General features: G+C 37.5%; 1 protein-coding gene and 1 long non-coding RNA gene across 3 annotated transcripts; both read right to left on the reverse strand.

The window, feature by feature from the left end:
• Nucleotides 1-3183: 3183 nt before the first annotated feature.
• LOC125474818 lies at nt 3184-4035 on the reverse strand. Its single transcript, XR_007256220.1, has 2 exons — nt 3897-4035; nt 3184-3431 (listed from the first exon to the last, which is right to left on the reverse strand). It is a non-coding gene; the product is annotated as an uncharacterized LOC125474818 (long non-coding RNA).
• LOC103941401 lies at nt 4030-11358 on the reverse strand. Of its 2 annotated transcripts, none has more exons than XM_048578908.1 (5): nt 10824-11358; nt 9229-9600; nt 6799-9139; nt 4738-6717; nt 4030-4189 (listed from the first exon to the last, which is right to left on the reverse strand). In XM_048578908.1, the coding sequence occupies exons 1-4, from the start codon at nt 10896-10898 to the stop codon at nt 4769-4771; spliced, it is 4737 nt and encodes a 1578-aa protein (XP_048434865.1). In that variant the 5' UTR covers nt 10899-11358; the 3' UTR covers nt 4030-4189; nt 4738-4768. The 2 variants fall into 2 exon arrangements, with proteins under 2 accessions (XP_048434865.1, XP_009349867.1); XM_009351592.3 differs by having other exon boundaries at nt 4733-6717.
• Nucleotides 11359-22790: the final 11432 nt, after the last annotated feature.

Genomic DNA, 22790 nt, shown 5'->3' on the forward strand with positions numbered 1-22790 from the left:
ACACATTGCGCCCTAAAGTATTAAAAGTTTCACAATTCAAGTTATTCTTGTGTTAAGCCAAAACCAGGCAAGAAAATAACTGGTCCACGATATAGTCCGATTGTATTTTACGAGGGAGCTCCATACGTACGACGTATCCAGTTTATGAGCACTTAGACTATAAGATAAAAGAATTACTTGAATTGTTAACGTTAACACTTCAAGTAGTAACATCAAGAAATTGAAAGGTTGTCACTTGTACAAAACAATTTTATCCAAAATGTGCACTAAGATTAACATAACTCTTCATTTTGCTTGAAATTTGAAATCGATAGAAATAATCTCTGAGTTTGTCTACCATCAATCATTTTGGTTATTCCGTGAAAAGTCTCAATTAAATACGGACCCAAATAACAAAATTACCCTTAATTCATCTTGACCAGTTGTTTATTAAATTGAGAGTATTTTTGTTATTTTGGTCCATATTTAACAAAATTTTTTACGGAATGATCAAAATGATTGATGATAGACAAACTCAGTAACTATTTCTATCGATTTCACATACCAATAACCAAACTAAAAAGTTATACCAATTTCAGAACCATTCTCGCTAAAAAGCCAACGAAAAATAATAAGGGTGTGCTTTGTAATTAGGGGCATTTAAGAAATCAGAGATGGCAGATGTGACATTGAAACACGCGGCAAGCCATGCAAATGAGTAACTGAAATGACGAGAGAGAGAGAGAGAGAGAGAGAGAGAGAGAGAGAGAGCATGCATGCATGTGAATTTACTAATTGACCAGTATACTCGGCGGAATTTAATCGACTGGCTCGGATTCTTCGGACGGAAAAATGATGAATCAGTGTTCCCTACGTGGCAAAAACCCAGTTGAGCTTTCTGAGTCCCATATGACCCTCCTCCGTATAATCCTCCTCCATAACAGCCGGTCGGAAGTTTTGAAAATTGCTGTGGTTCAAGACTGGGTCTATATCCATCCGGTGTTGTTGCATTGCATGGAATACAATGAGGTAACATCTAATCAACGGAATCATTTTTTATTCCTAACTTTTTGTTTATGAACAATGTCATTATTCTAATCTAGATCGATTAAGACGATTTGAAGAGTTTAAACTTGAGACTCGCAGAGTTGGAGAAGGTGTTATCCTCCAGAGCATCCACCATATGCATTTGTAGAGCATCTCCAACCGAATATTCAAATTCATGATGGATTGGTATGTAACACAATCTGAAGACATGTAAGAAGCTCCAACGAAGTATCCTTCTTACGTGAACATCAAAGTTGACAACAAATAAAGACGTTGTATTTTTTTTTTTTTTTTTATAAATAGTAGCAAACACCCTTGATGCCAATCCACGATAACCCAAAAGGAAATGACATGAAACTTTAATTCGACATGAAGTAAAATGGAAAGTAGATTTTGGATGGAGACTCAACGAGTCAGATATTTTATTCGGTCAACCCTTTAAGCACCCGTTAAATGATAAGTTAATTCAAGTTTACACGCAGATAACCCGTTGCAAGTTTCAATCCGTTAAACTAAAGTCCTAGCTTTCTCGATCTCTCTCTCAATTTATGTATCATGTAATTGTAGTGCTTAATAAAATAATTGTAGTTGTATTGTTCGTAATTAAGTAAACAGTACTGGTGAGTTTGAGATTGAAATTTAAAACTCATTAAAACAACAAATTTGACACGAAAGCAATACAAACATGCCAGTGTAACAAACAAATTATTATGTAAGGCCTAATAAATGACTAACTATAAAGCAAGAAAACAAGTTTTAGTCGTAGGTTGAGCCCTGAAATCATGCCGAATAATTAGCTGGTTCATTCCACCATTTAATATTTGGCACATTAGCTAATTGGTCAACGGTCTGACCCTAGGATTTTTGGGCTATGATATCACCGACATTCTACAAGTGAATCCCAAAGTTGGCATTGTCCCTCCTCCCTCCTAGAAAGGCGGAAAATAATTATCGTCTGGTCATTTTTATAGGGATTTCATAATTTTATCCGTTCATTATATATGGTGCGATCAGTTTTCATTAAGTATTATACATATTTAATTTTAAATTTTAAATTTTAAAATGATTTCTGATCACACGATATATAATGAACGGGTAAGATCACGGAATTCCTAGGATTCATAGATCCTTTTCCCTAGGCTACATGCAAAGACAAATTTATCCCTTGACAGTCCCTCCTGGCCCACTTTACTAATCTCTTGTTTTGGGCACTTGGATTCAATCGCATGTGGTGGTCCATCCGAAACCTTAACCGTTCATACGACGAGACAGAGGTGGCTCTTTTGTGCAACTAAATAAAAGCGACATGTGTTTTGTTAAATTTGTAACCCCACTCCCGGACATTGTCATATGAAACCTTCCTTGGTTCTTCAGAGACTTGTTCTTAAAAGCTACTTTACGACAAATGCGTCTGATACTGAAGGTTCCCTTACTTTTTACGAAAATTCTGATGTCCTCGGGTGTTTTTACGACGAAAATTCTACTGTACTCCGAGACTCCATCCAACGCATGAATGAATGGCACAATATCAAAGTTTTATTCGGACGACGGGCTGGAATTTAATATCTTGACGAATTTAAGTAAATCTATATATTTTATGTAAATAAGTGTCTGTTTATATTTAAAATATATATAATTTCATCATAAACTATAAAATAGAATGATATATATATTATTAAGTATTGAAACCTAATAAAAACATGTGGAAGAAGCCTATAATATATGTTCATTTAAGTATTCAACAAGTCTTTTACAATTTATTGAAAAAAAAAATTCAAAATAAAGGTTATCTATTTTATATCTAAGTGAGTTGCAACCTAGGCGGATCTGAGCAGATGCCTAGGCGGTCTAGGCGGGGCCTCAGAAGGTATGAACAACCTTTCTTAATTTTCAAATGCGTAGGCATTAATCGAGACGCTGATCAGCTGCCTAGAGCCTAGGCAGTGCTAAGTGAGGATTTTTAGAGCAGTGCTCAATGTAATAACTTTGAAAACATTTTCCGGCATACAAGTGCCGAAGAGGCAATAAGTCGATACATTTCATCACGAATCTGAATGACTTGTACAGCCCTGCGAGGCTGCAAACGGCGTGACTGCATAATGACTTGTACAAGTAGCAAAACGATCCAATTCCAAACAAGTGATTCTCCGGCGAACAGAAAAAGAAACGATGAAAAATTACGATTATATCAGAAAATGTGGTGCGCTCAGCGCTGCATACTCATAACGGAATTGAATTGTTCAACTCAGAAACAAAAGGCCAACATTGTTACAAAAATGTAGGTGGAAATAATCACTAGAATGTCCAACGATGCAGTGCAAGATAAAAAAATGAGCCAACTGCACCTCCACCGTCTACCCATAATCTTTACGATTCCGCTGAAACCAGAGCTGAAACCAGAGCTACTGAAGTCGTACGACAGTTGCCAGGATTACAATTCACAGTATAGGTAAAAGACGATAAAACAAGTAAACGAAAACCCTGTCAGCGGCATCATCGAAATTTAACAACCAAGTCAAAAGGCATAATATAAATGAATCAAATGCGGCAAAAGTGAAGTTTCTGTCCAACAATCTCTAGGTTTGCCAAAAAGATCCCGACGACTCTGGTTATAACTTATAATACAACGCGGGAAAAAGAAAAAAAAAACACAACACGGTGACAACCTGTGCAAATTTCAATAACCAGAATGTGACAATATAACAAAATTCGGCAGTCCTGACTAGGTAATAACTATATATGTAACAACTGGAGAAGGAAAAAAAATTAATGACAGAACACAAGCCGACCCTGGCCTGGCCTGGGAGGTTCATACAACCAATCTCCCCAAAGAATACAATCTGAGTAAGGATCGGGATTGCAGTGTGTACCTGAACGAGCACAAGTCCAAACATTGAGCACCAATGTCACAGCTTTAGGCAGCGTATAGAGGATGCTTTTCAAGAGTTAGATATCTACACAGAAAAACTTGTCTGCAGTGGCCATCAGAGCAGATTCAGTTAAAAGAACTGCTTCCAGGACCCCAGGGGTTTCCAAAGTTAGAGATGGTACGGACTGGTGTTCCGTGCGATGAACGCCTGCACCCGCCCTTTAGCATTTTTTACTGTTCAAGCGAACAACTTGTCAACTCCTGTAAGTTTCCAATGCAAAACACCCCCATGTGCTGCAAGAAAGAAACAAGAAAGCTTCATCAAGAAGAGAATGTTCAAGGAAATTTCACAGAAGAGTTTTGTTTGAAATCATATTACAAACCAAAAACCCAAACAAAAGCGGGTGGAAACTCAATTTCAATTTTCCTTTTATTATGATGGCAACTCAGCTTGCAAATTACAAGTTGCGGTGAAGACAAGGTCATATGCCCCGCTAGTCATTCAGGATTAGACTATAGTTTTTCATATAGAGAAATTCCGAATAAACAAATTAAGGGTTTTACCGAAAAAGTGAAACAATTCATGAAAAATAAATATTAAAAGAAACTTTTGCAGGATCAACTCCAATTCTCCAAAGCTTCGAAATTGAGAACAAATCATTAATTTAACTGATTGTAATCATAGGTAAATGGAGAAAGATATCCTTAGAGATGAATATCATCAATCCAATTTCATGACTGCAGTAGTGACCAGTGACGCAATCCAAGGGTTTCCATACTTGTCTAAGGCAATAAAGAATCTGAATACAATAATTTGTAAAGGCTACAAAAGCTCACCACACCTTGACAGGTTTGCCGCATTGTGCCATAATTCTACTGCCATGAAGGCTGCTTATAGCCAATTCGTTCAACAGCATCCAACCCACTATCAGGTTCCTTTCTCTTCAATGCACCTCCCACCTGAAACAACTTTAACTGTTCCTCTACCGGGGCTTGTGAACTGGGAACAGAAAGCTGTCTCATTCCTGAAGGCAACCTTTCAGCTCTCCGTTCTGTTTCTGTAGCTCCAGGCCCAGCATTAAGGTCAAGACCATGACTACCCCATTTCCTACCATCAAGGCCAACATTACTGCTACCACCAGGAAGGCTCATCATATAGGGTCGAGGGTAAGAGGATGAAACTACGCCACCCGGTCCCACCATCTGGGAGGGCATGCTGGGGAAGCAAAGTGCTCCGCCAGATGATGAATCTATATATGCAGTAGAACCAGAAAAGGAGCTCGATGACAGAGAAAAACTGGTTTCAAAAGGAAACCCTGGATATTGAAATGTAGTAGCAGGAGGAAATGGCACTGCAGTTGAGGCATTACCAGTGGGAGGACACACAATTCTCTGAGACCCAGCAGGAGCACCATAACTCTGCTCACCTCTGCCAGGAAACATGGGAGGGACTGTGATGGCAGAATATGAGTTTCCTTGAGGAAACCATGCCGATAAGTTCCCAAAATCAGGACTGTTTATTCTTAAATTAGAAGCAGGAGTACTAAGCAGCATGCTAGTTTTTAAATGCTGGGCGCACGGAGCTGTGTCAGTGCCCACTTCATCAAGGCCTGGCCCATTGTTTAAATCAAAGTCTGTAGAGTCGTTGACCCCACCATTAGATAGTCCACCAGATACTGATGACCTACTTGGCAAGGGAGGTATATCCAACCTGCAACTGTTGCTTACAAGCAGCCCAACATCAGGACTCTCATCCACTCTATTCAAATCAAGATCTAGCCCTCCCGAGCCCCGATCATGAGTATCTGACTTGAAACCCATTACATGAGCAGAGTTTTGGACAACTTCCTCATAAACTCTCTGATCAGGCACATTCAAGTCAAAGTCCAATGGAGGGCGGACTTGTTTGCTGGAAGCAGTATCAACAATAGGTGCATCCGTTGCATTGACTGATGCTTCCACATTCCTTCGGGGTTCTGCAGGTCGGAATGCGCTGGTAGTTGAAGATCCTTTCCATCCAAGTTCACCCGTACTCCGCATCAGGTTTTCAGGAGGTACAAATGAACCTTTGGCAGGCGCAACTACAGTAATTGATGCAGGGAAGCTCCCTGACACAGAAGACATTTGAAAAGGTAAAGGGCAAGGAAAATGAACAGAGGACGAAGTTCCAGGATCTCCTGCTTTAACAAACTCTGGTTGGCTCCCATCATCAACAGGAAAGCCCTCATTCAAATCAAAGTCCAACTTTACAGCAGTATCTGACCCCAAGGAATTCACACATGAAACTTGCCGTTCCTCTGTCTTCCCTGATTCAATAACTTCTGGCTTACACTTACTAGACTTGTCATGCTGCTCATTTTCTTTAACAGGCATTGACGGTGACTCTGCCTTGGAAACCTGTAGATCGGAACAGTCAACAAAAGCCTCATTTCCTTCTGTAGCATCCCGAGCAAAATCTCTGCTGTCCTCCGGATCTGGCACATAAATATCCCGTGTCTCTTTCCCTGTTTGTGTAGTGTGACCGGCAGCCTTAATGTCATCTGTCTGTTCACCCTTAGACTCCACATGTAAAGTGTTTCCAGAGCCCGAACAAAGAACAGCTTCCTCACTCTTCCCCTCTTTGGACTCTGAGTGATTTCCTGCTACAACGGATGGTTTCTGCTCTGTCAGTAGAGCACTATTTGAATCCTTTTTGACATCATGGTTCTCACCAGCCACTTGAGAGGATGAGCAAGTAGATATTCCAATGTCCTGTTCAACTTTTACACTCCCAGAGGCTGCTTCAGATACAACTGGTGTACTGCTCCCGACAGTTCTTTCATCTGCACAAAGAACAGACAAATCTTCGTCAGAAAAGGAAGACAACAATTTTATTTTAGAGTCAGAAAGGTTGCGCCTGTTACCATTTGGAGTCCTCAATTTTCCTTGTTCATGAGACTGGTTAGATCCTTCAGCCTCCAAATGACCCTCTTTTCTAGCACATGAAGGTGGCTCCGATGCTGAAGCATCACATGACTCACCAGGATTGACATCAGCCCTCAAGAACTGACCATCGCTACTTTGTTGCTTATTTGAGGAACAATTCAAATTTGCATTACACTCTGCTGGTTTATCCCTGCCCCCATATGAAGCAACTATAACATCAAAACCATTAGTTGGCAGGTGGGTAAGAGAGTGTCTTGCTTCACTCTTACATCGCAATGAGTCAAGAGCACTGTCCAGCTTGGTTGCACCACTATTGACCCCTCCATTAGGTTGACATTGGATGTCAGCAGTTTCTTTGCCCAGTGGTTTCAACTTAGCATCATTTTCTGAGAATGATTCCTCGTGCACAGGAGAATTCCTCCCAGGAGAACCTGATGGTGACACATTCTCAGATTTGGACATTTCTCCAGCAGCCACACTAGCTAGCAAATTCATCCCAACATCATCACTAGGTGAAGCAGTACCGCTACCCTCAGAAAACTTCACACAGCTTTCAATTAAAGCATTCATGGAGCTTAACGATGCTTCATACGATTTTCCTGTCCTTGAAATGAGTTTTGACGAGGAACCAGTTGCCTTTGATGCTTCTGTTCGTTTTTCACCATCTTCACCAGCCCTATTTTGTTCGCTGCCTAAAGGTAGCACATTGCCATCTTCAGAACCCGACAATCCCTCTTTGCTGTGAAATGCATCTGAGTTCACATCTGATATTCTATTACCATGCAAGGCATCGCTTCTGTGCTTATATTTTTGGTCATGGTTGTCATGCTTTTCTGCAGGAGGAGACGCTGTGTTAACAGGATCTTCAAAAGAACATCCTGAGGCACCTCGAGCAGGACTGCGACCAGTGTTTGGCAATCTGACAATCAGTCGGTTATTTCCATGGTCAATCATGGGCGCTTCAGGATGCTTCTCATAGGATACTCCAACTGTTGAAGCCTTTTCAGAAGTCAAACTTCTACTAAGGGTACACGCTTTTCCTGGCCCTGTTTCCTTCTTAACTCCTGAGGCAGGAGACCCATGAACGCCATTGCTTGATTTCCGATGGCGAGAACCACTGGCAGAAATTTTGCTCGCACTAACTGAACCGGCAGATGAGCTCCTTGCATCTTCCCTATATAAAGAACCCACATTCCTCGCATGATCACTTGACTGGCTGTTGTTCTGAGACTGGCTAGAACTGCTGCTCCTTTCCTCCTTAATTGGTGTCAATGGAAGATCTGAAGTTCCAGCACCTAACGTTCTAAAATTCTGATCCTTTGAGAGATTTCCAGATGATATACTCAACAATTTCGTTGACCCAGGTGAACCAGAAGATTTTGAAACTGTTTCTCCAGAGCCAAGTTTAATCTGAGGAGTTTTCGACACAGAAGGTTGCATAGTAGAGCTTTTTGAGCCAACCTCAGAGGAACTTCCAGTCTTTCTGCTCCCAGCTTGAGAAACTTCTGAAGATGCATGCTTCGTAGGCCACGAAACACCACCACGACTAGATCCAGTCTTTGTCTCATTCAAATTCATCTCAGCTTCAACACGTTTCTTCCACATATCAACTAAACTCTTAGCTTTCTTCTGGATTTCAGAGTTTCTGTAACTACGTAAATTATTCACAGACTTGCCGACATAACAAGACTGCAGCGCATGAAGATTCACAGGAACCTTCTCCAGTGCACGAAGCAAAGCAAAAAGAAATTCATCAACAGATTTATCACTTTCTTTTGGGCTACTACCATCACCAAGTTTTCCCTTGTGAACTTCTTGGAGCCATTCATCCAATACACACAAACCCTTGCATTGTATAAATTGCCCAAGGCAATCCAACCTATCAGTAACTGCGATCACATCAACAAGCATTGTTCGGCCAGCCAAATCTATTTTCTTGTCAGCACTTTCAGCTTCCATAAGTTGGACAAACTTCTCAACGCCGTCTATGTCTAGTAGACCTCCTTTGTCCGTTATTTTTTCAAGCTCAGACTTTAGCATATTTTCAGGTCTGGACTGACCAGACTCTCCATCCTCTATTTTAACTAAACGTTCTCGTTTGGCAGGTTCGGAGCCCTGATCTCCTCGTTCCCTCTTTTTTCCTTTAACCTGTGAAGAAAAGGGGGATGTGCTATTCTGTAAACTATCTGAACCAGATTTTATCTGTGGTGTTGATGACGAAGTATTCAAGGGTTTCGGAGAACGACCTCCCGACTGCACTGCCCCATGCATTTCTAGTTTTGTCTTGTCTAATAGCTGATCTACTTCTTCCTGTCGTTCCTGTGGTAAAATGAATAATCACTACAAATCTAATAATCATGAGCATACAAATGTGAGACAATGAATAAATTTAAATAGTCAAAACTCACATTAATATAGTCTTTGTCAGTTAACCACCATAAACAATTGTTCTCAGTATCATACACTCGTCTGCACACAAATGAGGATATCCCTGGAGGAAGTTCAACACCTTTACGAAGGAATGCAACTTTACATGGATGGAGTAACGATGCAGCAGGTATCTCATCCTTGTGAAAGGAGTAAAAGACCTCGTTCGGGGCAGCTTCTAGCGAGACCCCTTTGGAAAGCTTTACATCAGCAGGTCGATAAAGCCAACTTACACCTAAACATAGACGTTCCTCCTTGTCTAATATTAGCCTACGAATTACTCCAATAAAAGGTAGGGAATCCTGGGGTGGCTTGAAAAGTGCACAGTCACCGACACAAATTTTGCGACCATCCTATACAACAAGGGAAAGATTTCATCAAGCTTAAGAAATATGAAGTAAAGTTTGACTGTATTTAGATATAATAGAAATCATACAGAACTATGGACAGGCAAGAGAGCGTGAACATGTATTCAGCAAACAGCACTAGAAAACATATATTCAGCAATATGGAAGCATCAGGACTAATAGAAATGAAGGTCAATTCCAAACAAAAAATATAACTAACTCTCAAACAATGATAAATTTTAACACAAAGGGAAGGTGTTGAAATATGAAGTAAAGTTTGACTGTATTTAGATACAATAGAAATCGTACAGAACTATGGATAGGCAAGAGAGGGTGAACATGTATTCAGCAGATAGCACTAGAAAACATGTATTCAGCAATATGGAAGCATCAGGACTAATAGAAATGAAGGTCTCCAAACAAAAAACATAGATGACTCTCAAACAAACGATAAATTTCACCACACAGGGAAGGTGCTTAAATCATTACTCCCAATCGGGTAAAATATAACTAAGTTTCCATAAAGCTTTTTTACCAAACTGAAACCAAGCTAATTCTAAAGAACAGACAATCTGAAACTAACAGGAAACTTACATGAGAAAATATAATTCCAAATCAAAATACTCAAGAGACTTGCTCACAATCAATTACATTCTTTGAGAATCAAAGAGAGAGAAAAACAGAGCCACAAAGAAAAATCACGCTTTCTTTGTCAATTAAGCGTATCATGTTCAAGAACAAGATTTCAATCTACGCAAGCACAAACGAACACGGAATCGGACAGGAAGTAGTAAACAAAATTCAAACCCAACAAATTCAACTATGAGATGAACAGGACAGACATATGAAGTCCCTGTGATAGAGGAATACGTGAAATTCACCATCTACACATATAAATGGTATAATTTAACCGTATAAAAAAGTTTGTTTCTTCCTATCAAAAAAGAACCAGATAATCGAAAGATGGAAAACCAAAAAGAAAATGAATACCCAATACCCAATTGGAGGGCAAATTAACCCAGTAAAATCAACACCCACGAAAATTCAAGAAACCGAAAGAGGAATTTCACCAAAGGAACGGTATAACAAAATCCAAAACGACGATAATTACATAATCACCGCAACAAAAGCACAATAAAAATCTCATGGTAATCGAAAACCAGCAGAAATTGACCAAAAAAATACCAAAAACGAAACAAAATCGCTCGGGGAAAGTGAAAAAAATATACTTTGCAGAAGGAATCGGATGCGGTAGAGAGGTCGGAAGCTACAGTCGTGGCGTTGGAATAAGGGACAGGCCACATGTGCCGACGCCGTTTCGACTTCTCAGCTGGCGACCCATGTATAGCCCTCCATCTCGGTTTTCAATTCGCGAGCAATCGATCCCACAATCGTCCGCCTTGAGATGAAACATCAATCCGGAGTCGAATTCAACAGCAGGAACCCTAGATTCGCGAAAATCGAACGGGGGGACAAAACCCTAGATCAAGCCCTGGATCTTCGATTGGATGAGGGTCAAAACGATTCGGGAAGTCTAGGGCTTCGGTGGTGGGGATTCAACCATGGGTCGGGTCAGAGAGATTTGGGGGATTTGGGATCGAGAAGGAAGGAAGGTAATTCAATTGGCGAAATACAGAGAGAGATTTCGGGCGAGGAGCTCGCGATGAGAGAGAGAGAGAGAGAGAGAGAGAGAGAGAGAGGGAGAGATTTGGACGTTGGTGCGCAAGACGAAACGGAGGAAGCAGGTGTGAGGAGAAAAGAAGGGGAAATGGTTTGGGGCTAAGAAATTGCCAGTGTTGCCAAGGTAATGCTTGATGGAGACAGGAACGACGACGTCGTTTGTGGGATTTGCACAAGTTTTTTTTTTTTTTCCGGAATTTTATTAAAAAATGATAATGGATGGCAAGCCACGGTTAACCGTTCATTTTGAGAGCTGGAAAGACTCACAAAGGTATTTTAGTCTTCCTCTAGCCACAGTCATGCAGACTCATCAAGTTAGAATCTCAAACCCGAGACCTCCCTGTTTTGTGTATTTTGGAAGCCAGAATTCACGTTTTTACCACTAGGCCACTTGTTGTGGTATGTGATAATTCGAATAATGTCTTTTTAATGTTTCTAGCACTATTTTATTATATTAATGAAGTTCATAAATAGTAGTTTATTGTATTGATCAAGTACATAAATATGAATTAGTAACATTTTATATTCAGAGCCTTCTGTTGAACCCATATGATGTATCACCCAACTAACACAATTTGTTCACCAAACTTCCAAAATTACCCTTATATAAATGAAAACAGAAAACCAACATTTGTGTTTGCCACCAATATTTTTTTTGATAAACGATATTTTCTACGTTAAATGGGATGGACTTAGTATCACAATGGACTAATAATAATGTAGTTCAAATTCGTCTTTAGTGAGAATCAAACTTAAAACCTCTTATGTACAAGTGAAGAGAAATATTACTGGACAGAAGAACAAAGTGGCTTTACAACCAATATTTATACCCAAAGATTAGTGGTTATCTTTACACCCACAACCCAGAGCCCCCTATGAAACAATCACACTCCATTTATTTTTGGTTTAGTGGTATTCCTCTTTATTTATAAGTGATAGGTCTTAGGTTCGATTCTCGTCAAAGGCAAATTTGAACCACATATTACTAGCCAAATGTGAGGCTAAGCCAACCCTTCCCCCTTAGACCAACTCCAATGGTGGGCTAAAAGCCAAATTACCCCCCAAAATTTCCCCCCAAACCCACTCCAACCCAAGGGAAAATTTTGAGCTAAATGCTAAATGCTAAACCAATGCCAAATTCCCCCCGAAATTTAGCCCAGAAATCGGGGTGGACTCTACCCAATATTTATCGAAATTTAAATTTTTTTAGATTAAAATGTTCATAAAATTAATTTACGATAGTCTACATATTTATTTTTTTTTAAAAATTTAATTTAACAAAAAAAAAATAGCCTAAGTTCATTCTTTAATAATCCCGGACTAAAATCTTAGGGTAGAACGGTTGGAGTAGAAAAGCTGTTTTTGGGCTAAAAAATTTGACTTTTAGCCCAACCATTGGAGATGGTCTTAGTGTAGATAATATCGTTTGTTAAAGAAAAAATAATTTTTTATTCAACCCGTGTTATTTTGTAAAATGAGATAAAAAAATAATAGTTAATTTTTACTAAAAATAATTATAAGCTTGTCACAATGCCTTGTGAAATACTAGGTAAGTACATAAAACTAGGGACCGAAAAAAGAGCAACAAGCACAAAATATTATGTAAGGAATGTAACAAAACTTAAGTTTATTGTGTCGTAAAAGAACACCAAGTTACTTTAATTTAGGGGTATGATATCTACACACCTTTTTTTACTTCTCACATACTCTTCTAATTTTTGGCCGTCGGATCAGATGAAATGAAGAAGATCAACGGACATAAATTAACAAGAGGTGTGTGAGAAATAAAAAAATGTGTGTGGATAGCACATCCCTTGATTTAAGTGCACTTTTACGAGGTTTGTTTTTTTAATTGAACAATGTTTTGATCAGGTACATTGAGTGTTATAATACAATTAGTTGAGTTTTTTTATCTCAAGTTTTCAAAAAATATATTATTACACTTTGTGTATCAGGTCATGTTTTCTGCACACTAAATATATTTCCCTCAATTGTAAAATAGTCGGCAAATGGGAGGCATTCTAACTAATGCTATTAATGAATATTGAGTTTCTTATGCACTTGGAACTAGAGTTGTGGTTCTGCTTTACAAAATGGACGGGAGAAAATAAAGAGTTTGTAGTTCAGTTGATTAAGTTCACTTGAAGTCCCAAATTCTGTTATCTTCCTCTTAATATCGATTATATTGAGAAATGAGAAGTGGAAGAAAGAAGGATGTCATTCAACGTCCTTAATTAATTTTTGAGAAATTATATACATGCCTTTTAGACCATGCTAAGTTCATCAAGATTTCATTTAAATTATGAATATACACATAATTATTTAACACAGTGACCAAGCTTCATTTGAGCAAAAAGAGATGTTGACTAATTATCGGTCAGACATTACTTATCATTTCAACTCAGAAAAAAATAACGTTAAAAAGTAATATGGAGCCTTTTAAAGTCTCACACATGTATTTACTAAAACATGACGCTCTTTATAAACAACGTGTGATCGACTTAAAATACTTGATATTGTAACGTTCTTTTTGCATTGAAGTTTTTATGGAGTCTGACAATATGATTCACCATCTTCCAACCCTAGGAGTGACATGCCCACAAGAAGTTAAGCGGAAGACAAAACATGCAACTTGTTCCTGTACAGCCCAGCAGATGGTGATTGACATCACAAATCATGATCATCATGCAATCCAAGCCGTAGATCCAATAAAAGCTCTCTTACTTTTGAGACTTCTTATCCTTGATTGGTTGGGTCACCCTCAACCAAACTTTACAAAGAATAACACCATACCAGAGTTCACCCCCCACACGGCTTGTCGTTTTCAACCCCATCCAGTGATGCGGATTAGAGTTTGCTTGTTGCATGTACTTAAGCTGTTTTCATAAACCCAAATTCCAGGAAGATGATACTCTCCGGATTTATTTTGTGAGGATTCTAGAGATTTTGATATCCTAATCGTTTATCGTATATCGTGCGGTTAGTTTTTGTCAGGTATTATTTGTGTTTGATTTTAAATATTAAAAAATCAAATAATTTATGACCGCACGATGCACGATGAATGACTAAGATGTGATGATCCCTACAATTTGGATCAGGATGGGATCCAAATCCCTAATTCCAAACCAATTAAAAAAATTCCCATATATTTTGGGGTTTGCTAACACCACACTCTTTTTTATTTATCACAATTTCTGACTTTCTAATTAGATGAATTGAAGAAGATCAAATGACATAAATTAACAAAAAACATCTAAAAAGTAAAAATAAGTGTGTAAACAATAATACTCTATATATTAGTCGTCTTCTGGCTCTGATGGTGAAAGAAAACGACTAATTTGTTTTCTGGTATTTCTCGGATTTATTTTTTCAAAAAGGGTTTTAAAAAAGGATCTTTGAAAGCAACGTTTCGGAAAACAAACCAAACATTACATTTGATTTGATTTTGACTGGGAAAAATGATTGTATTTTGCTGAAAGTTCAACAAACTTTTGCAAAGTGGGGAAAAAGAAATAAATATGTTTTTGGAATGGTAGTTGATTGATTAATTTGATTCAAGTTAGAAGGATAATTTTTGGAAATGGACAACAAGCATTTGGTCTTGGGGACCGATTAGGCCACATGTGGCCTATCTGTTTTTGAATGCGATTGCCACCCATCTAAATCACAAATCTCCCAAATCAACTAAGTTCAGGAAACAATCAAGTGTGTTAAATGTAGACGGATTTGGCCACATTTATATCATCTTGTTCGTTATGATAGTCTAATCACGTGATCAGTAAAATTACTCTCACAAAAGAGTAGGTCTTCATGTATTTTGGTACAATCCGGCCAATCCACCCCATGTAGGTATAATCACTTATGCACACGGTGTCACTTTTTGTGAATGTGCATAACTAGATGCGCGATTAAGCTATCTTATTAGCAATCTAATTTCGTGACTACTAAGGCCACTCTCACACAAGAGTAGGTCGCCTATGAATTATAGTCCGACCTCATGTGCACGAGGTCAGACATCTTGTGAGAGTATTTGACCAGCTACATACTTAATTGTTACAATTCTTGTGACTTGTGAGAAACATAATCAATCGAGGTGATTCATCTCATCTGCCCATTTCTCTAACACTCTGCTGCATGCATGTTTTAGAGGTTTTAGAGTAACCCTAAGGCCGTCTAGTTTAAATACTAAATACAGATATTTGTTTCCGGCTTGACAATGTCGTTGGCCTACAAACCTAGTGTTAAGACTTTACTTTATACCTAACTTTCTTAATCTGTTGATGTTCATCTTACATACAACTAAGTCCTAACCCATAAATATACAGGACAAGGCCGAAATGTTTAAATGTTCTAATTTTTGGAGGCCGGCTTTGAAATGTTTTATTTCTTTCAGGAATTTGTGGTCCAGTAAGATTTGATTCATAGTTGGCACTTGGCAGCAAGGTCATCGTAATTTTTCAATGCTTCAAATGTAAATAATCAAAATTCATGCAAAACGTATAGAATAATGTTTGACCGTTGAAAGAAGAGTTTTGCTGAAAATTCAATTAAAAATGAACACGTGTGCATTTGTTTGGAGTGATGTTAGTTTAAGTTTTCAATTCCTTAAGTGTTTGGTCACGTATCCATTTTTAATTGAATACTTTTTTTATTTTAACAGGACTTGCTGCTCTTCCTTCAACGGTCAATCATCATTCGAATGGGTATTGACATGATAAAAACAAAGTTTGTATTAGAATGTGGTCCAATAGTTGCTTTTAGGTTACCTAATGTTTCAGTGGCGTCATTTTGCCAATAAATATTTGGTATGCAATCAAAATAGGAACCACATGTTCAATAAAAAGACTTATCGTGTGGTGAATTAATGACAAAACAAAATCTAATCTATACTGATATGCGAAGTTGCATTAGAGAAACTTACTTAATCAATTATGATATACTTATTTCTCTTTATCTTTCTATCCACACTTTTCTATCTTTACGTCTCTTTCTCTTCTCACATCTTTCTATCATGCTGGTAGAAAAAAAAAACGATACATAATCATTCACCAACCGATGGAGAGACATAAATAATTAAGTTGAAACTTTAATATGGTAATTATTTAACTTTCCTTAAGAAGTAACACCATGGCCCTAATCATAACGCAGAATATATTAACATACATGTCATTGTTAATGTTAATTAGAGGGCCTACTAATACACGCATATCGTGGTCAAATCACATCACAAATGACAAGTTTCACAACACGTTTCATGTTTGCACAAGAAAGAATGACTTTGTTCTTCTTATGTTGTTCAAAAAAGGGGGGAAGTGTGTTTGAAATTTATTGAGGAGAAATTGGGTTCGAAAATGACAGATTGGGTGCCATTTTTATTTTATATTTTATTTATCATGGAGACAACTTTTATTACAATAAAAATTAGTACAAGATCCAAAAAGGACCGGGTAAACAACTACAGGAAAAGTAAAAGGCCCAAACAAAATGAGAGCAACAACCTAATATACAACGGGAGGCCCACATAAGCATAGGCCTGAAGGCAACAGAAAATAGACAATAAAAAATCCTAATCTCCAACAGTAAATACCACATTGCCGTCATATCTTCGGAGGAAGCCAAACTTCGAATCGAGAAAGTAAACACCAGATCTAAGTCCCCTTCATGAACCCCTGCAAAATATATACAAACAAAGTAACATACGGGAAGAAGGTGGGGCTAAGAGGTTATGTAAAATACCCAACACTTGGCCTCGAGGGAGATCTGACATGCTAGTTGGAGGAGGGGAAGTGAAGGAGAGAAGTGGATCTGATATCCAATTTCTGATCAGAGCCCGCCGATCCAAGCACATGGTGGGATTGGGATGAAGTATCACAAATAGAGAGGAGGGAGGAAGGGAAATAAAAGACAGAAAGCGGTAAAAGAGGGCGAAAAAAAGCCGGATAAGGGGTACAAGCCCCAAATAGTTGAGACTCAACTCAAGGAAAACTGATATTAAACTCAAGAGAGAATCGAGAATCAAAAAGGAATGGAGAAAACTGAAAAAGATGAGGGAATAGGAGGAGGGAAACAGGAAGGAGGAAGAAGTAGAGGAGATGAGGGGAAGGAAATGAGAGAAAGTGCAAAGGAAATAGAACCCGAGAAAGAAGATGGAGGAAAATAAGAAAAAAATGAAGCAAAGGAGGAAGGGAAGAAGGGAGGATGCCTCTGGCACCCAAGCCAAAGGCTAGGGCCGGCAGTGAAGATGCAGGGAGTCTTTCACAGAGAGAATTTTAAAGAGAGAATGGGAGACTTTTTAGAGAGAGTTTATCCCTTGTAGATTGGGTGGCATCTATTTGTTGAATTTGGTAGGCACGACATTGCTTTTGTGGTTTTGTGCTTGATGTTTCATACTTCACGATCAAGTATCACGATTCATATTTCATGATCAATGACTACTTTCTTTGCTTATTTGCTTAAGAAAGAATGTTGTTCAACTCCTTACATAGTCATTCTTCGTTAACGAGCTCGGTTCTGAGAATTTGGGAGCCCTATGCGAACCTTCGAAATAAGATCCTAGAGTCCTTTGACCCCTAATCTTTTTATATAAAAAATTTATTTTTACATCAAATATCATTAACAATCAACATTCAACTCAATATTAAACCTGTAAATCTTTGAGTCGCTTGACATTTCACCTTTCACATACAAAACATGTTTGTTGTTTTTTATTCAATTAATTATATACACAATTAAATGTTACAAATGTTGAACTTAGCTGTTCAGTGCAATGGGCTATTATATTTAAACAAAGACTCAAAGTTTGTAAACTTCTTATCTGAACAAACATAAATTTGTAATACTAATATGTAGTTTTTAAAATAAAATAAAATTAGGGGCCTTTTCAGACTCGGGGCCTTAGGCAGCCTGCCTACTTCGGCTACCCTCAAGGCCGGGGCTGACATGTGATACATAAAAAGTAATGAAAAAGAAAATTTATATGCACTTGTTAAACTATGAATTACTTGTAAAATTAAACGACTTTTTACATATATGGAGCTAAATATTTTTTATTTTTGTTTGTTGTTAATGAGATGGTAAGAGCTTTGTTTAGAAGTGCTTTTGTAATGGCAAAAGCTCTTGACATGAAAACATAAAAGTGGGATCATAAAAGCGTTTTCAGAGATGAACCTGCTAGACGCTTTTTCTAGAATTGCTTATGATACAAAGTGTTTTATGAGAAGCAAATCTCAAGCGGGCTTAAATCATTGATAGATCTTTTGCAAAGGGTTGGAATCATGGGCCTCTTGGAAGGCCAAGTCTTCTTTATTTTGGTCACCGGTTCATGTTTGCACAAATTTTCATGTACATTCTTCTTGTTTTGCTGAAAAAAGGGCCATGTGTGTGTGTGAAATTTATTAAGAAGGAGAAATGGGGTTTAAAAATAACAGATTGGTGGCACCTATTTTTTATATTTTTTCTCATGCTTTGTTGGTCTGATCTTCTATGTGTTATTGTTACTTTAGTTTTTCGATGAGATTTTCAACAAATCTCATCGTGTCATGTATTATTATTCATTAAAAATGTTTGCTCAAAATTTTGATAATTTTTTTACTATTTATGTCGTGTTACAAACACGTGTCATTATTACTATTTTTTTCCTTGTATTTCTTCATAAAAACCCTTCAATCAACTACATCTACTTACACCAACAACCTCCATCCTCCATACTCATCTTAATTCATAGATTTAAAAAAGGAAAAATTAGTATCCGGTCCCTAATTACAATTGCTCATTGACTGAGACCTTATTAGTTTTCAAATTTTGATTGAAGTCTCTAACATTAATGTAATAATGAATTTACATGTTTATTACATAATTTAAAAAAAATTAGTAATTGATTTAGGGTTTTAATACTCACACCTCTATTAAACTCCTAATTAATTTTCAATTCAAACATTTCCAAAATAAAAAAATATATTAGAATAAGTTTGTACCCATTAGTTTTTTATAAAAAGATTCTCAATTTTTTAATCTTAAATGTACCCATTCATATAATTTTTAATTTTTTTTTTTAATTTTAAATGTATCCATTCTTAAATGTACCAATTTGTTATATGTAAAATGTACCATTTTTTAATATAAAATGAACCCAATTTTTCAATATAAAATCCATTCAAATTTTTTTTAATCCATTTTTAAAATTATATGGGTACATTACTTTTCGTAGATTTTGAGAATATATCCATGTCAAGTTTAATTGAAGAAATTTACTAATGTTATTAAGCCTAATATCTTTCTTTTTTTTCATGTGGTTTTGAAGAATGTCCCCATGCTTTGTTTTGGTACAATAATTTTTTTGTTAATTTTGATGAATGTACCTATATATATGTATATATATATATACACACACAATATAATAGAGAGTATACTTTATATTTTATTATTTTTAATCCCACAAATTATGGGTTTTATTTAAGATCTCATTAATATAAACAAATACAAATTTCAATTTGTAATTTTTAATTTAAAAACTATAGTAACTTACCTTATTACATTAATGTCAGAAACTTTGATAAAAAACTAAAAACAGACAAGGTTTCAATCAAAGAATATTGATAGTTAGGAACCGCATCCAAAATGTCCCTTAAAAAAAAAAGTTCTTTCAACAATGTCTAACATGAGGAGGTTGCCAAGGAAATTGAGGAAGGAGACGTGCCCAACACTGAAGGCAGAAAGATGCGTCAAGCCATCAAGTGGTGCAAGTGATGGCAACACTCAATCAACACTACCAAGAAGTAGGTGGTTCAAGAACCGGTCGTGAGCTGGACATCAACCGATGCAGTGGAGACCGAGGTGAGAATGAACGACATGTTGGCTACCTGGCGGAGAAGTCCCTTTATTATAGCTTCCGTTCTCCCAGTCCTAGTTCCTTAGCCTTCGCATTCAATTCTCGTCGTGGATTACACCGGCAAGCAGAGCAAGTGCCTGAAGAGGGACAATCACGTTGAGAGAGAATCACCCTCGTGTTGATGCAACCATGTAGAAAAATCAGGCGGACACGGTGGAGCTTATGAGGCAGAAGTTGCGTGACAAGCTTGCAGTGATTCCATTGAGAGCGCATGCTTTTTCTTCATGGCTACATCAACTCGAGGCTGATTCTCCTCAACTAGTGATTGTCCTTCTTTACCAGGCACTTGTTCCGCTTGTCGGTGTAATCCATGGCGAGAATCAAATGCGGAGGCCAAAGAACTGGGACTGAGTTTCTCTCGTTAGATGTTCGTTGTATGCATTACTTGCCATATCATATCATACACCAATAATGCTTAAATATGTAGTACAAAAAGAAGACCTAGGGAGATTTTGGTTAAAAAATTGTATGGAAGTGTCAAGTTGCCAAGCATAACCTAAAAATTGGAAATCTCAGAAGATATGCAAAGAACCTTAGGATTGATGATCAGTAGGGTTCTATTATTGAAGTCCATCTTATAATTAGTTCCTCAACCTAAATTATTGATCATGATGAGAATCTGAGATTGCTAATAGATTTCACAAAATCGACTTCAAAATCTGACTATGATCATGATCCAGGATTCCCGCTCATCAATCACTACAGGCCAGTTATATGGACATCTAATACATATAACACACATACACGGGGCGGATTGTGACACTATTTTTCTTACACAATTTTTTATACGCGTTTTTGTGGAGCCTACTTTGTAATGTACTTCAAGGATTCAAACCATTTATCTTTTAAGTATTCCCTTAAAGATCATGTCTAAAAACGATAGTCTGAAGAAAGAAGAGGAGTCATGCCTACTCCCAAACAGTGCGTTCTTCAGTTTTGCATTTCGGGAATCAGATGATGAGAGTGTATCCGCATTCAATTTCACACCAGGGCACGTTCCAAGATCTCCCAAAACGAGAACCTAACACATGGTTTATTGATAGTAAGTGGATTAAATAAATACGAAAAATGACTCATATATAAAATTATATGACTGTTGGATTAAAAGTTTATTTGTAGAACCGTATTCATCTATATATTATATTCATAATGATTGATTTGTGAATATGTATATGAACATATCACCAAAGTGACCAAACAGCTGGACACACTCACATTCTTCTAGGGTTTGCCGTGGTAACCCTTCCATAATTTCCACGTCCATCGACACACTTGTGAGTGTTTGTCTTCCCGTATTATGCTGAAGCTGGTGAAGTTGCTTGATCAATTTGTGTGGCCATGGTTGTCTTTTGGTCAGGGCACACTCGTATTAATACTCTTTTGTATATGTTTAGCTTGTTACATCTGCAGCACATGTTAATTTACTGTATATGTCGGTATCAAAGAATGTTGCCGCTGGCTGATATATCATATATGATATATCTCGTATGGAAAATTCTGATATGGATCCTTGACGGGTGTTCTAACAGCCAAAAACTTGATTGTATAGGAAATCTTGAAGCATACTCGAAAATTTCATCTTATATAGGATAGGCCATTAACGCGTGCTGTAGTTTATACCTTCTGTAAATAAGTACTACATAGAGGTGTCAAACGGTCCAGCTCGGCCCAGCTCGGTCCGACCTATTTAAAATTAGGCTATGTGAGCTTGGGTTGTGTTTGTACCGGCTCACTTAATAAATGAATCGTGCTTGAATCAACCCACTTAATAAAACATTAAGCTCAACCCATGACCCTTGCCCATTAAGACATGGGCTGTGCTAGGTTGAACTAGTAAACTGGATGACTATGGCAAAACAAGCTTTAGTTATAATATCACTAATTCTAAGTTTTACTAACCTTAAAATGTAAGGAAAACTAATGAAAAGGGTTTGAAAACTTTGAGTTTTAACGATAAGGACAAAATAAAGGGTAATGTGAATAGTATCAGGATTGACGTTTTAGTGTAAAAATGTGGTTTTTCGGTAAAGTAAACAGTACCGGGAGCTTTTCGTTGAAGTTCCCTAAAATGTACATATATAATTGAAAAATAATGAATAAATGAGCTTATTCATAATGGGCCAGGGCCGCAGGCCGTGCTCGACCAATGATGGGCCCAACAGGTTGTGGGACGGTAGGCCCACTGGGTCTAAATCTTAAGCTCAACCTGTCCACTTCTCATGAATCGTGTCGTATTGTGCTCTATTTAAGTGAACTTAAACCATATTTACCTATTTAAATGGGTCGTACATGTGCGGTACTCGTGCCGCCCCGCCCATCAGGCACCTCGAGTACTACACTTCAGATATTTTGTTTCATTTTTTGTGCCCTAATATCGCTTTGTATAAGCAACAAAAGAAAAAATAACTCGCCCCAATACGTAACTTCATATTGATGTCTATGCATACGGGTCTAGGGTGGGTTGCACACATTAACAATAATTCCCTATCCACATTTTCCTTCTTGCTATTGGATATAGTATCCTTTTTGTATGTATAATGGACATATATGTTTTTTTTTCTTTTTTTCTTTCGAAATACTACTTGGAGAATTGGGCATGCAATAATTAGGTCAATGATTAATCCCATGC

Source organism: the organism of the source record quoted next, unplaced genomic scaffold (genome assembly GCF_019419815.1).
Source record: "Pyrus x bretschneideri cultivar Hongxiangsu unplaced genomic scaffold, Pyrus_bretschneideri_v1 Contig13, whole genome shotgun sequence".
Lineage (NCBI taxonomy): Eukaryota > Viridiplantae > Streptophyta > Magnoliopsida > Rosales > Rosaceae > Pyrus > Pyrus x bretschneideri.

Bases quoted from the DNA above. Each gene is read 5' to 3' on its own strand.
- LOC103941401 (XM_048578908.1), bottom strand. From the start codon at position 10,898: ATGTGGCCTGTCCCTTATTCCAACGCCACGACTGTAGCTTCCGACCTC. The intron at 9,601-10,823 runs GTATATTTTTTT...CTTGTTGTATAG, and splicing joins CATCCGATTCCTTCTGCAAA to GATGGTCGCAAAATTTGTGT. The intron at 6,718-6,798 runs GTAACAGGCGCA...TTCTTTGTGCAG, and splicing joins AAAATTGAGGACTCCAAATG to ATGAAAGAACTGTCGGGAGC.